At 31.9% G+C, this 16,849-nt stretch overlaps 2 protein-coding genes across 2 annotated transcripts; both read right to left on the bottom strand.

Annotated features, from left to right (window-relative positions):
* Positions 1–1,415: 1,415 nt before the first annotated feature.
* LOC125204641 (transcription factor TCP20-like) lies at positions 1,416–2,720 on the bottom strand. The gene is made up of 2 exons (XM_048103347.1): positions 1,836–2,720; positions 1,416–1,744 (listed from the first exon to the last, which is right to left on the bottom strand). The coding sequence occupies exon 1, from the start codon at positions 2,651–2,653 to the stop codon at positions 1,958–1,960; it is 696 nt and encodes a 231-aa protein (XP_047959304.1). The 5' UTR covers positions 2,654–2,720; the 3' UTR covers positions 1,416–1,744; positions 1,836–1,957.
* A 12,712-nt stretch (positions 2,721–15,432) lies between these two features.
* Positions 15,433–16,587, bottom strand: LOC125206356 (golgin subfamily A member 6-like protein 1). The gene has a single exon (XM_048105622.1). It carries the CDS (start codon positions 16,585–16,587, stop codon positions 15,433–15,435), a length of 1,155 nt encoding a protein of 384 aa, XP_047961579.1.
* Positions 16,588–16,849: the final 262 nt, after the last annotated feature.

Raw genomic sequence — 16,849 nt, 5'->3', positions numbered from 1 at the left:
TGGACTCTATATAATACACACATTACTTTAACCATTTTTTCTCTTTTTCTATTTTACTTTTTCAATTTTCTTTCTTTTTATCAATTGATCTCACTTATTTTATTAATTGTGCACTAAATCTTGTATCATTTCATAATGGAAGTAGTACTAAACTTATATTCTGTTGATATTTACAACCTGATTTGGGAAATTGAGTTAACTATTTATTTTTAAAAAATCAGCCACGACATTCTTTTTCTAGCAACCGACATACCAATACAGCCTAAACGATATAGTAGGGCCCGTGTTCAATTTCATGATATTAATTTAAAACTGATCCAGTACTATTTTAAGGAAGAACTCTTGACAACATAAATCAGAATTGCTCTTTTATTAAAATTACTAATTAGGATGGAAGACACTACTCAAAGCAATCAACTTAAGTATATCTCGCATTTAAATATTCTTGCATTATATATACACTAATATAAGGTATTTGTATAATTTTAGGGATTATAACAATTTACAACATGGTAGAAATCCTGGAATTCACGTTGCCGAGACCATAAGCTTTGTTTAATTGTTTTTCCTTACAGCGCATAAAATCAGTTATTCAATTTATAGTACTATATTCGTGGGCCCAGTATCAAAATCCAAATTTATTGATGTTTGTGTGATCAGCCCAATGGGAAACAATTAAGCCAACCCAGATGGTAGCCCACCAAAATTCCTTAAAACTTTCTATTTATTCCGAAGTGTTTATAAATTATTGGTAACATGTCCAAATTATGTCAAATATTTTTTATAAAAAACATTTATTCATGATTTAACACTTCAATATTCAAACTTCAACACAAAAATATCTAGACATTGGAAGACGAAATAGCTTGGTGTGTAGCAAATATAAAAAAAATTCAAATAGCTTGGTGTGGAATAGAATATTAAAAGAATAGTAGTGGAGTAGTAAGAATGGTAGTATACTTACTATATATGCTTGTTCACCTCATATGATACCACCTCCCCCTTTTCGTCCCTTAATTTATTTTATTTTAAAAGGGGGAAATATAGAAAAGTGAGGTCTCATATTAAAATTTCCAAAAAGTGGTTACTGGAATAACTGGATAGCTATTTTTCGACTATATCTCGCATCTGCGGATTCTTCGTTAAATGGGTGTTGCGTTTTCAAATTTCAGATGCCCAATTCCAACAATAGCTTTTGATTAAGGATTAACATTCAAGTACTAATTTGTTAGTGATCACTTATACCGGAGTATTACTTAATTATCAAGTGGAGTAATTTTAACGAGAACTACTGTTTACAAATTTGTTAAGAAGAATTCACATACAGACATTCTATTTCTAAGTTAGAATATAAGTAAGGTGCAAAAGATCAGGCCATCAAATTCCCCCACCACATTTGAAGATCAAACTAGAAATGAGCAAATACTAGGTAGTTGTAATAAATTTTGATTGTACAAATCTTGATTTGGAGTAATTACTAGGAGTAGTATATATAAGAAAAGTAAAAGTGCAATCCCAATTCCCAAACACTGGGCATACTATGTGTTAATGAGATGCAGCTCATATCTTGTATTTCAAGAAACTTTCCCAACTTGTAACAAACAAGCAAGCCAACGACAACTCATCATCATTCTACTAATTAATACAAACCAACATTAATTATGTGACAACACACCTCAAAATTGGATACCACAAACTAAAATCACAACCAATCTTCATTCCACACATACTCTTCTACTCCACACTGCATTGCATGTATGCACAAAAATATACCATCAAACAAATATGAAATATCATTTAAAAAAAAAACAAAGTAAAGAAAGCAATAAAATTACCTGTTTGCGTGGGCATTGAATTGAGCTGAGCAGAAAACACAAGTAGCAAGACCATGGATGATCATCATAAACAATCGACAATCAATCATCGTCCTCAATCAATCTAATCAAACGAAATCAAACTAGTGGCCCGATCCCTGCGAATTCTCCTTCCCTTGATTCTGATCTCCGCCGCTGCAATCCCCAATATGCTGATAAAAATGGCTGAAAGCCTGCAGATTGAGCCCCATCTGCCCCTCTTGCGACAGCCCCAGCTCCAGCCCGGGCACCGGGAACTCAAACCCTAGCTTCACACCTCGATTCGCGCTTTGAATATTTGAATTCTGGAATATTGCTGATCCAAATCCATTGAAGGAAGGCCAAATCCCTTCATTCATCATCGAAATCGAGCTGGCCCTAATCCCCATCCCACTCTCCACCAGCCGCGAATACAAACCAGTCGGAACAGAGCTCCCCTGTTCCGAAACAGAGGAGCCTGCACCCGCCAGGGCAGACGCCGGAATGGTTCCGGTGCCTGTGGCAGCCACGATCGACGGCTCGGCCTGCTGCAGCAGCCACTGGATCGTCTCTCCGTCCGTCTTGTGCCCCAGCTCCCGAGTGAGCTGGAAGATTCTGGCAGCGCAGAGAGCAGGAATCCTGATGCGGCGGCCGCGGCCCTCGACCTTCTTGTGGCGGTCCTTGTTGGAGGTCCGCTTGGGAGCGAGCTGCTTCTTCTTGGCGTCGTCGTCGATGATGGCTAGCGCCATGTTTGGGTTTGAGGGTTTGTGTTCCATGACAAGAGGCGAGAAATGGGGCCTCTTGATTGATGAAGGGGACATGTAAAAAAAAGTTTTCTCTTCTCCTTTTACTGTACTGCCTTATCTTCTCTCTCTCGCACATGAGTCGTTGTCACTCTTGCTACACTCTTTGTAATCATGCACATGATAAATAAATATCACTTTTTTTTTAACATTTTTAGATTGGTAATTAATAGTGAGAGTGAAGCAAAAGGGGTTTTTTGTTAGTCATAGGATCAGTTTAGTTGTAATTATTGCACTGTTTATTTCATCACAGCAATTATGGGTTTGGACAAGTTTGCGTTAAAAATGATGGGTGTTTAATGGATTTAAATCTTGTCATGATTTTCCAAATCCATATGTTTTTGGATTTTTGTTGCTCATCAATTCAATTTCATATATGGGTGCGTCCCAATTCCTAATTTTAAATAAGTGGAGTAATTTAAGTAGGGAAGAATCTTGAATTTGAAGAAAAGACCCCTCGAAATATGATTAAGTTGTTTGATCATCAACCTCAACCACGAACAACCATATTTTATTTTATTTTATGTTCGAGAAAATTAACTTTGTGCATTTTTGAAAACACACATTTTACTTTCCGTCAATCACTCGATTCGCCGCTCCGTATCTTCTTCTCCAATACCGATTGACCAAACAGTCAAATAAAATACAATAAATAATAGCAGTACTTCTTGTCGCAACGTTATAACTCAAATAATAGTAGTAATATGTCCTAATGTAAATACCCCTTTGTCTAATTAAAGTATGAAACATTTACTAAATTAAGGATTAATTAATTTAATATTTTATTCTTTTAAATGACGCTTTCATCGTCCTCTAATTTTAATTGGAACACAAACAATAATGACATTTTTTCGAAGCGTTGGTGGTATATTTAAAAACTCAAATTAGCGTCTTTAATTTCATTAAAATATGTTCTTAACGGGGTTTTTTTTTTTTTTTTTGTAGTGATCGTTGATGTGCAAAATTATATTGGATGTGCGACTTTATACGGAATTAATGTATCGGCAAAGTCGGAATATGTCAAGAAGGTTTAAATTGTGAAAATGAATTTCTAGACTAGCGTATGTTTATAAAAAGAAAAAGATTTTATGTTCTCAATTTTGTGTGGCAGGTTTAGAGTTGACTGCTTTAGGCATGTACAGTAATTAAAATAGTTAGAGCTCATGCAAGGGGAGACTGGACAACTGATGGACACGGAGTTGTATTATGGTTTGAGAATTTGTTCCATGTGGTGGACACAACATAAGCTTTGAGATGAACGAGTATGCCTGGTATTTAGATTGATGTTTGCCCAAGTAAACGAGGTGCACTCAATCTCTGGTATGAATTCATCAAAAAACGCTTGCAGGTGACAATTCATCAATTCTTACATATTTGGTCGAGTTGAATGAGGTTATTCCCGACTTGGAAACATGCATGTGCGGGTGCTCAGACACTAACCTAAATTATCCACATACTTTCTGCGTCGAACGCACGAGGAGGTAGTTCTATTTAATTATACATCACTATGTTATTGACTAATCTTTTATTTTAATTTAGATTTGAAGATATGTGGCGGTTGAATATGTATTGTGAACAAAATTGGAGAAATTGATGAGGAGAATGAAGCCAAAATATGGAGCGGCCTACAATTTCCCCTTTTTCTTATGCCTTTGATTGATTTCTTCAGTTCAAGCTCGTTTCGGCTTTATGCAATTTTAAATTTCAACATCTATATTGCGATATATACTTTCTAGATGCATGACTGAATATTGATATTCCTATAATATAGGGTTTACTTGCACGTAAGCTCTAAAGTAGAGCCTAACTATATTATTCCATACAATTATATATCCACTTAGTTTATGGAGTATGTTAGAGATATTTTGCGGTGTTAATTTATTACTAGTAGTATTATGACATGTTTGGTAGGGGTGATAACTCATCTAGGGATGGCATTTTATGAACAAAAATGACATTTTTGTTCATAAAATGCATTTTTTTCATAAAATGCCATCCCTAGATGAGTTATCACCCCTACCAAACATGTCATAACTGATCAGTGAGAGTGTGATAAGAATCGGTAGGTAAGCGTGATGATCGGTTTATGTGTCTGATTGTGTGAAATGTTGCCTAGCTTTAAGACATATGGGGTCCCTTTTTTAAAAGCAAAGTTGTTGACATATCATTTCCTCACTTCAATTCAAAGTTTCTTTTTTTTTCTTCAACTCATCAAATTAAAAACAACGAAATTGAGTTGTACAAAATACAAAATATGCATATATATACATACATATATAGGATTTTGATCTATGCAAAACTAGATCTTTATGTGATTAAGTATTATGTGATTAAGTAGTTTTGTGTTTGAAAAGTATAATCTTCACTCATCAATAGCAATTATTTTTATTCATGAATATTATAGGATTTTTTCGTCGCACAACATAATATATATCCTTTTTCTTCTTCTGACCAATTAACCTCATCAATGCATTGATATATAGTTGCAATATTTGCATCGAGCTTTACCATCTCTAAATTAGGAGTGAGAAAGGTTGAAAAGCACACACATGATCAATGGAGCCAATAATGTTGACTTTTTGTGTGGCTCTTTAAAATTCCAGAAAATATTTATAGTTGGCTAAAATAGCGAATCATAATGATTAGTAATAGTCAATTAAAGGATTAATTAATTAATGATGTTTTTGGATTTGATCTGATAGAATAGAACAGCTACAAAGAGCATTTTGATGGGACTCAATCATGTACTATGAGTATCTGAAATCACAGTTTACCAATTATAAAAGGATTGATTATTATTATTAATTAGTGCACGAGTTTTTATCTAATTTGAAATTTAACATAATTTTTGAAATATTATAAATATGTAATGATATTGTCATCTTTCAGTTTAGCACTGCATTTTTCGAACCAAATCGAAATTAAAATACCGAGACTATACATATGCATGCTACAAATGAAAGTTAAATACAACGACATCATTATACCATTTCAAGATAATGATAAAATTTTATATTTTATATGAATTGACAAATATTCCAATGCAAAATCGTCAAAATTTGACGAAGTGCTATGCTACACGTTGGAGTAAATGTGAACTGGAATTGTCGAAAGTCCTGAAATTAATTAGGTAGGTGGAAGGCGGCAATGAATGAAGCCTAGCTATGACAAACCTAATTCTTGGGCTAAATTAATTACTAGTAATTAATTGATTAATTAATTCATTAATTATATTTATTTCCCACCGTATTTCACTTCAAAGTATATATGAACATGCATGCTACAATATAGATGTGTGTGTGAGTTGGCCAAGCGGTAGTGAGATTTATGCTTGAGGTCAAAGGTATCAGGTTCAAGTCCTCCGTGTGCGGCCTTTAAATTTCAATTATTTAACCATAAAAAAAATATATATATAATTTCTGACATTTACAGAATTGTTAGAAATTCTATATCGGACATGGTAAATCATTCGAAACCGTTATACAAGTAAGAATTATAGGAATAGCCATTCAGATGCGGTTATAAGCAGCCGACAACGTATTTAACGTATTTATATGTACAGGGGAGTGATCAATTGCTAACTCATCATTTAATTGTTAACTGCAACTAATTTAAGGCCACATGATTTTAAAAAACATGTGGTCTACAATTTGCCATGTGTAATTTTCGTTTTTATTAATTAAATCGAAAAAAAAATTTTAAAAAAAATGTCAAATTAGGGTTTTAGATGAAAATGTCAATATAGTGTTTCGAAAATATCAACACAATGCTTTGAGAATGTCAACACAAATTTAGGATTGACATTGTATGTGCTTTATATTGACATATTATCTTAGCTGTATTGACATTAGCCTGTGTACGAAAAATACGAAAATTCTAGATTTTTTTTTTCAAATTTTGACGTCGGAACATATGCATGTAGTACATCGTTGAAATCCTTATAAAATTATCTTTAATTTGATATATGTTATATGAATTTAAAGTTTTGGGATTTCTTTTAAAAGTTAGTTATAACTAACTTGACATTAATACCCGTATTGATTTTTATTGAAATTAATCCTATAGCTTTATTGATGTTTTTTGTTGATCGTATTGACATTTTGTGGTTAATGATCTAAGCCTTTAATTTGAATATCTAATGGCTATTATTGAGTTGTAGTTAGCAATTATGCATTGAGTTAGTAATATAACACTCCCCTATATGTACAATCACGAGGGGCTATTCATTTTTTTATACTGCACTCGCCGTAGACTAGTTTTATATTTTATATTGTCCCTAAAATTAGAAAAAGTTTAAACATAAAAAAAATTAATAAATAATTATCCTATAAATCATTTATAACGTGGAACTCACAATCCACTAACACTTATTTCACTACTTTTTTCCTCTCTCTTTTACTTTTTCTCATTATTCCCTTACTTTACCAATTGCACATTAAAACCCGTGACATTTACAAGTTTATCAATTTTTTGGGACAGAATTTGATACTCCATCCATTTACTAAGAATAAGCACTTTGGAAACGACATAAGTTTTAATTCAAAATTGGCTTAATTAATCTTAAATATATTTCTCATTTCAGTTTTTCTCTTTAAATGACTGAAAGCAAACTACAAGAATAGCATAAATTAAATGGATATTGGTCTCTAAAACCATAAATTTTGGTCAAAATTTGGTATTTTCCACAAACTTTAAAATTGGTCTAAAATATCACAAACTATGCACTTTGTTTGGTATTTCACACGACATGTCTATCACCATATTTGACTAATTTACGAGATATTTTTTTATCATACTTGACACAATTAAATCAATGTGGTTTTCTACGTGACTTTTTTATCCTACTTGTTATGGACTTAAAAAGTAGTTTAAAATATAATGAAACGTATCATGGTTGCCACGTAAAATAAGATTTTAATGAAAATATTTTATTTGGGTCAGTTTGGAAAATATCAAACAAAGTGCAGAGTTTGTGATATTCTAGACCAACTTTAAAGTTTATGGGAAATATTAAATTTTGGCTAAGGTTTATGATTTTAGGAACTAATATCCCTAAATTAAAAAGATGTGGTAGTTGGACCTTTGCTTGGCTGAAATGATGGTATAAGCATTTCTTTAGGGGTTTCTTGGTATGATGGAATGGAATGGAATGCAGAGGGAATGGAATAGAGATGAGAATGGAATGAAGGTGGGAATGGAATTGGGATTCCATTCCATTCTTTTGCTTGGTAAGCACAACGAATGCAAAAGGGATGGAATTGTTATTCCTTGATTAATGATTTCATTCCTATGTTTCCACAACACACATATTACACACTACGCACATTCCACACACTACACACACTTCACACACTACACACATTACAAACACTATACATAGTTCACACACTTCACACACATTTCACACATTTCAAGCATCCTATTTTTTTAAAAAAAAATTCAACTTTCAATTTTTTTTTTATCCAAATCGAACCGAATCGAAAAAACTAAAAGTTTTCAAAAGTTTAAACTGAATCAAACCAAAAAACTGAACTAAATTTGAAATTTTAGTTCGTGTGAAGTGTGTGTAGTTTGTGTATTACGTGTAAAATTTGTAAGCGTGTGTACAATGTGTATATTTTGTGTATAGTGTATGTAGTGTGTTTATTTTGTGTGCAATGTGTATATTTTGTGTGTGTAGTGTGTGAAGTGCGTGTAGTGGGTGTGAAATGTGTGTACAATGTGTATATTTTGTGTATAGTGTATGTTGTGTGTTTATTTTGTGTGCAATGTGTGTATTTTGTGTGCAATGTGTGTATTTTGTGTGTATAGTGTTTGAAGTGCGTGTAGTGTGTGAAATGTGTGTAGTGTGTGAAGTGGGTGTAGTGTGTGAAAAATGTGTGTAGCGTGTGAAGTGTGTTGTGAAGTGCGTGTAGTGTGTGAACTGTGTGTAGTGTGTGAACTGTGTGTAGTGTGTGAACTGTGTGTAGTGTGTGAAATATGTGAAGTGTGTGTAGTGTGTGTGTGTGTGTGTGGATTTTTCAATTATTAAAAATTTTAAAATTGTGATGATATTAAATTTAAATATAATATAAATAATATTTATACAATTTTGTTAAAATTCAAAATAAGAAGAAAAAAAAGGAATGTAATGGAATGGACATTCTTTAGCTAATTGGATGGAATGAGGAATAGTGGAATGGAATGACCATTCCAAATGAAATAGTGATTCCTGAAAGAAAAAAAAGTTTTTACCATGCAAATAAATGGAATTGAGATAAAAATATAATATCATTCCTCAATTCCATTCTATCATACCAAGTGGGGTCTTAGTAGCTGGGCTTTTACTATAAATTAAGGTAAATAAAATACTATTACTAATTAGTTTTAATTGAGAGGAAGGGAATTTTCTTATTTTTTTAAACGAACGGAATTTTCTTCTTCTTTTTTTCTATTGGTTTTTATTTGTTTATTTTTGAAATTTTGAATTACAATGTAAACATCAAAATAAATAAGATGGTGGATCTGGGAAAAGAAATCGGGACCAGATTGGCCCGCCAATTGGGACAAACCAATTGTTGTATTACATGTTTGGGCTTTGTTTTCTAAGAATCTGGACCTTGCCTTCACTGCTGAACGTATCACCCCTCGATATATGTTTTGCAATGATTCTGAACCCTATGAACCAAAAAATATACATATATCGTTCTTTTTTTATTTATTAAAAATAAGAGTGAACTACGTATATGATCTTTCATATTTACACATAAATGGTATCTGATCTTTATTTTATATCGTTTTTTATATCTATTAATCACATTTTTAGCGCCTGATAAGATTTTCATCCTAAAATGTTCTCTAAACAAATGCATTTTTCCATTTGTGTCATGAAGGTTATTTTGAGTATAAATAAAACTAGTACCAAAAGTGATATTATAATATTTTCTTTCATTCTTCTCACTCTTTATACTATTATTTACTATTATTATTAATCAATATTCATACTATTATTTTAATATTATAAATTAATAATTTATTTATTTTCTTATATCATTCAAATATACTTAAAAAGGGGCACGTTAGAGTGTCACCACCCCTTAAAATAACACCGTACCACCATTTCTAGCCAATCATTTGTACACGTGGACGAATAATAAGCTGCCACGTGGCAAAAAAATCGAAAAAAGACGGGCAGCAATGTGTTGGGTCTTTATACAAGCAATTTTTCTTGAACACAATATCCGACACACTATACAACAATCTATAGATTGTTGTGTAGTGTTTGTAATATTGTTGTGTAGCGTTTATAATATTGTTGTATAAGCGGTGTCAACGTCATTTTAAGAGGGGTTGTCATTTTAACACAAACATACTTAAATATAATTATAGTTATAATTATATTTAATTATTTAATAACATTATTGTTATAATAGAAAAACTAGTAGTAATTAATAAATAATTATAGTATTATTATTTAAATTGTGAATTGTAATATTATATAATAATAACAATTATTATAATTAATTATTTAAATTAATAACTAATCAATATAGTCTTAATAAAAATTTAAAATTGTGAATTGTATTCGTAATGAGATAAAGAGTTGAATATTTTTAGTTAGGTGTTTCAACCTTAAAATGAGTATAAAATAATTTAATAAAAATTGATTTAATTACTTTAAATAATTAATTTAATTAGGTGTTTTGTTCTTGATTTATATTATGAATACAATTAGATGTATGTATAAAATAGTAAAAAGAAAGAAGAGAAAGAAAAAAGAGGAAACATAAACTAAGGAGAAAAAAGAAAGAAGAAAGGAAGATAAAATATTAAAAAGAAAGAAGAAAATGAAGAAAAATGAAAGAAGAAGAAACTAAAGAAGAAAAAAAGAAATAAGAAAGTAAGAAAAAAAATCACATCTTTGGTACTATTTAATTGAAATTTCCAAAAATATTCCCCATAATGAAAAAATCACATGTTTGGTACCCAAGGTTATTTTGTCATGAGATACCAAAAACGATATAAAATAAAGACCAGGTACCATTTATGTGCGAAAAGAAAGTGAAAGATCAGGTACCATTTATGTAGTTCACTCTAAAAATAAAACTAATAAAAAAATTTTATGAAACAGTTTAAGATATTATCAAACTCTAATTAAATTCTAAAAAATACTAACTAGATAAGAGATTAACGGCTCTCAAACAAAACAATAAAGAAGTATTGTTAATTTTCATTATGCTTTTTTCAAGTTAAAAGTACCATTTGAAGTAATGGCGGATCCGGAATCGATAAATAGGAGGCGGAAGAAAGAAAAAAGTTATATCGCCCATAAGAATTTTCAAGACCCTTTTCTACGGTCAAAAATACACGTCTTAAATAACTCCAAAGTCCTTGACCGGTAACAAATAAGGTCACAAACATACTATTCTCACCAATTAAACCATGAATGCACGAAATTGTGTGATCACTCGCTACTCAAAATTGTTTGCGAGTCAATAAACTCTTGAAAGTATTTGATAAAATAAGATTTTAAACCAGTTATATATAAGTTGTAAAAATAAATTAAGCTTTCCATAAAAGTTCTTCAACCTCATTTTTTTCATAAGCATATAAGCAATTTTCTACCGAAATAAATCTGTTATAGTTAGTAGAGTACTAGTATTTTTTTTTGGTAACTAGTGTACTAATTTTCAATGTATACAATTTCACTTCAATATTTCTTCCACTCTCTTCTCATTAACTACGACTTTATCTCTAACTTACATTTTTCTCTCTGGCTCATAAGTTCGATTATCTAAAAATTTTCATATAAAATAAATTAGTCAAATTCCCCTCAACTTTTGCGTTAGATACATGGGTGAAATGAATCGATTATTTGAAATACAGTCTTTTATCAATTTATGGATCCTACCTAAGCTACCTTATTAGGGTGAAATGTTAGCATCGATTTTTTAAATTGTATACATAAAATTGATAAAATGGAAACAAATTATCGGAGTATTTGATAAATGGAAACAAATCATTTTTTAACTGCCCTTTAATCATGAAACATCCCAACCATGACTCCTAAAGTGGGATGCGCGAAAATGCCTAACCGAGACTGTTAAAGTAGAATGGAGAGAGTATACAAGTGGCCATTATTTTAACCTTGAGGCATATGTTGGGATTTTGGTCTATTAATAGTTGAAACATGATGCAGCTTCCTTGCATTCCACAAACACTCGTATAATGTCGATTGGCAAATTCTTGGTGGCTATGGACAAAGGCATGGTGGGTATCTAATTATTGGACAAATGCATGTGGGGTATCTAATTATTTCGGAGTTTAGTACTTCAAGCAGACACTATAATATTATTGTTATAGAAATTAGGAGTGGCACTATATAATTAGGATGTCCAAACTTGTCTTCTAATTTTATTTTTCAATTTTATAGTTTGATATTAATAAAGGTGTAAACTCTATCGGAAGTACTACAAGCTATGCTATTGTACTAATACACTTTATAATCTAAATTGTGCTCTCTTTTGTATTGTTCCGTTCAAATTTATAACTATTGTTATTCTTTTCAAACTATGCAAAGTTATTTGACAAAAACCCTCCCAACAAACGACGTGGTCCACGATTCTAAAAATTTAAAAACCAAGATTAGAATTTCACCCATCGTCTTGTAAATGCAATTTTGTCTACAAAAGTTGAAAGAGAGAAGACCATAAATGGAAGCTATAAGATTATGCAATCTAGGTCATCCATCCAATAGTCACTATTGGTTTTATACGGAATAATATTTCAATGTATACACTTATACGTACTTTTTTATTATACGGAGTAATATTTCAATGTATACACTTATCTAGGTCACCAAGATTACAATATAACAGTGCTACGTAATACTACTACTTTAATGATAGTACTATTCTTTTTATGAATATATACTTACTGGGTTTTGATCCATATAAAACTAGATGTAAATACGAAAATGCAGAATAAAATTATACGGAGGGTATTTTTAGGTCATTGTTAGTTTATTTTTAGGTCATTTATTACCTAAAATGATCTAATAATGACATCAAACCCGGATTTTATAAAATGACCTAAAAGTGATTAATAATAACCTTCCGTATTTTTAGTTAATTACTGACCATCAGATCGCCTAATCTTATGGCCATGATTTAGCCTGCATTTTTGTATTAAGATGTATTTTTTTTTTTCATTTTCATGTACTCATATATATAGTGCATATAAAAATGAGTAGTGTACAATGACATGGATGTTAAAATTAAATTTGCAAAATTATATAGGGGTATAAAATAATAATAGATCGAGTTGGTGAAGAAAGATACTCCCTCCGTCCCACAAAAGATGTCACACTTTCCTTTTTAGTTTGTCCCACAAAAGATGTCACATTTCTCTTTTTGAAAAAAGTTCTCTCTCACATAAATATAAAAATTATATTTTCTCTCTCCATTTAACACACAAAACAAAATCTCTTAAAATCTCGTGCCGTCCCACAAGTGTGACATCTTTTGTGGGACGGAGGGAGTAGGTAATAAGGCATGATCCTATTCCTATATATAAATATAGTATGACTCCGTCAAAGTGTCAAAGTCCGATGTGATACGTACTTGTATATATATAAACGATCTAGTCTTCTTTACTAGTACTCCCTCCGTCTCGGAGTATTAGACTCACTTCTTTTGGGCACATGATTTAAGGAATTGATATTTAAATAGTTCAAGTGAAGAGAGTAAAGTATGAGAGAGGGAAAAAGTAGGGGAGAGAAGAGAGAAAAAAGTAGGTGGAGAATAAAATAAGATAGATGCTTTTTGCTAAAAAAGGAAATGAGTCTAATATGTTGGAACATCCCAAAAAGGAAAGTTGGTCTAATACCTTGAGACGGAGGGAGTACTATTTATGTAAATAACACTACTTCAAGTCTTCAAGATATCAAGTATATATAATACAGGAGTCTGGAGATCAACTAACTAGCTAGTCTAAAATGTAACAATGATGAGTTTCAAACTTTCATTAATAATATTCCATCTGTTCGTCAAAGTAAACTGTTAGGTAGTGTCTGAAAAGAAAATTGAAATATTTTGTGTTGCTTGATAAAAGGAATAGTAATTATTGAATTAGTATTAAATAAAAAATTGATATTGTATTGAAGAAGAAGAAGAGTAGTACTCGTTTACATAGCTATGGAAATCGCTATTTTGCCTATGGGATATTAAAATCCACGTGCGCCTACCAATCATGGCCTTTTAATGCCGAATCCTAATTTACTATTAACTTACCACCCAAACATAAAGAGCCTAATATTATTTTGACCGTGCAGGATTTTGCAAATCTTCTTACCCACTAACCTTAAACAAGTTTCGCTAAACATGAAAGTATTCTCTTTGAAAATGAGTTCTATGTATGATATTTCCAAATTTTTTTATATAAAATTCGTCTCTTAAGTCTTGATTAAGAGAAATATAAGTAGTTACATTACTATGAAAGTATTTATTTAATTCTATTCTCAAGTAGGAGTATATATATATATATACTTTCTTCAACATTTTGCAGCTCAATATACGGACGGCGGTCAAACTAGTATCTTTCTTCCGTATTTTTTATAAGACCAAAATTGCATCCCCTATATTTTGTGAACAAAATAAAAGCACTGACTTATGTGTTGATTTTAATTATTCGGACATGTATAAATTAATTAATCATCTTTCACAATGATAAATGTTGAAATAACTATAAATTAAAGTAGATTAAATAATTCACTTTCAATATATTAACATTTTTTCGCTCTTGTTTTACTGTACATGGTTAGGTCTTGGAATGTGACATATCTTTCAAAAAAAAATTTGATGTGCATGTCTTCGCTACTAAGCAAAGATTTTAAAGAAACACATTATTTATTGTATATACTATATCTTTCACATGATTGGTCCACTTCTTGCTCAACTTTCAACAATCTAACTCCAGTGAAACACTAACACCCAAACCCCACTATCCCTACATAAGTCTATGTTTCTTCAAAAAGGACAGATTTTTTAACTAGGATTATCATAAATATCGTTTTAGAAATCTAAATGAAGGTAGTAATAAAATGGCCCATTTAAAATTTAATAACTTTACATTAATACAAATACACAAAAAGATTAATTAAACTGTTTTGTAGCCCATCAATGGAGATCGATTAATTATTCTTGATCATTCCATCTTAATTTAGATTGAAAACAAAATTTAATAAATTACAAATGTAGTGCATGCTTTATTTCATCATGCAAATAAGTGAAATCCAAATCAGACTTGCAACATGCACGCCCAATATTACACGCCTTTAACTGACGCCCCATCGTTTATATATTGTCACGTCTATTTCCACTTTGTTTTAAATTTGATTAAAGATTAAAAAGTAATATTCTCGAATTTTCAAAATTGACAGCAATATCAGTTAACTAACTATCCTGGTATGATTAATTATTAATAATATCAAATCACACTTTTAAATCCGAGGCCTAAGTCGTTGAGGTGGCAAAGATGATCCCCAAATCTCTTCCAAAAGAGATAAGTACTACTCCACTTAAGAATCAAGATCTCAATCAAACTATTTGTGGGTAAATAATTTAGAAGGATCACTCACTAGGATAATTTAAGAAGTTGCGCATTACATGCATATTTATTCATATATACTTTGGAACTCGTTTTTTCTTTTTATTAGGACTATAACATTTGGGGAAGAACTTAAGGTTGTACAAATATAAATATAACTCTAGAATTTACAAAAAAAGAAGAGAAATTAAAGCTAAATTACTACTAAAGGCTCAAACAATTAATCTTTGCTTGTTAACTCTGGCGATGAAATCTTCAACCCTTTTGTTCAACATATTAATCTGTTGCTCCTCTTCTTCTTTGGCAGCTACTTTCCCCAATCTCACAATCTCACCTTCACTCCATATTTCACTTCTGCAACTCCTCATCCCCATCCCCATCTTCTTCTCTTCACCATCATTCCTAATTTCCTCCACTTTTCTACCCTTGCCCCAAACTGCACTTCTGGAACTCCTCATCCCCATTTTCTTCTCTTCATCCTTCACACTTGGCTGCCTAATAAATTCCACCTCTTTTTCACCCTTAGTTGTTTCCCTATCAACAATCTCACTTTCAACCAAAACTATTTCCTCCTCCACAATTTTCTCCTCTTTTTTACCCTTCACTTTCTCCATTTTCACCATCTCACTTTCTCCCCAAACGGCACTCTTACTACTACTCATCCCCGTTTTCAACGCCTCCTCTTTTTTACCCTTTGCTTTCTCCGTTTTCACCATCCCACCTTCACCCCAAACCGCGCTTTTGCTACTCCTCATCGTTCCCACTTTCCCGTCCTTTTTTTTACCCTTGATAATTTTTTCACTTTTCACCATCCCGTTTTCACCCCAAACCACGCTTTTGCTACTCCTCAATCCCACTTTGATTTTCTCCCCATCGTTAAGCTGCTCCTCTTTCTTAATCCTAGGTTTTTCAGTTTCACCCCAAACTTGGCTTTTGCAGCTCCTCATCACGACCACCCCATCCTTCTTTTCCTCGTGACGAAGATGGATCTTCTCTCCAACAACTAGGGTTTTCTCAGAACCATTTACCGTCTTATGGTGGGCGCTGCTTCGACTCCTAGCAACGTACTCCTCGTAGATATCTGTTGATGAAGAAGATTGCTTTAGTTTGGACTCGACAATGAGGATGAAGACGATGAGATTTCCCACGACGAAGAAGCATTTAGCGTTGAAGCAAAGCATAAGTTTGTCCACAATTGAGGAGAATATGAGTTGTGTGGAGATGGAAGGGAACCAAAAGGGAGAGGAAAAGAAGAAGCAAGTGATGATAGAAGTGAGTGTGTAGAGAACAAGATTGTAAACAATCTTGGCCCTCTTGTAGCTTTTCATGGCTTGGATTTTTTGGTTCTTGATTGAACAAGGCTCCATTGATGAGAAGAAGAGAGAGTGGATATTTTTGGTGTGGAAGATTAATTTGTAGCTTATTCCCACATGTTTGAAAAATGGAAAGAGAGGAGAGGGGTATTTATATAGGAATTCTATGTGTGAAGAGTGATATTCAAATGATAGACACATGCTTTTTTTGCATGAATTATTTTAAGAAAAGTTGGTGCCTAAAAAGACTGCTTTATAGAAAAGCAGTTCATAGCATCAATTGTGGGATTGTACAGTGCATTTTATGAATGTATTT

Source organism: Salvia hispanica, chromosome 2 (genome assembly GCF_023119035.1).
Source record: "Salvia hispanica cultivar TCC Black 2014 chromosome 2, UniMelb_Shisp_WGS_1.0, whole genome shotgun sequence".
NCBI classification, from domain to species: Eukaryota; Viridiplantae; Streptophyta; class Magnoliopsida; order Lamiales; family Lamiaceae; genus Salvia; species Salvia hispanica.
This window is presented reverse-complemented; position numbering and strand designations above follow the sequence as displayed.

What these genes read in the sequence shown, in the direction of transcription:
- LOC125204641 (XM_048103347.1), bottom strand. Translation starts at nt 2,653, where the DNA reads ATGTCCCCTTCATCAATCAAGAGGCCCCATTTCTCGCCTCTTGTCATG.
- LOC125206356 (XM_048105622.1), bottom strand. Translation starts at nt 16,587, where the DNA reads ATGGAGCCTTGTTCAATCAAGAACCAAAAAATCCAAGCCATGAAAAGC.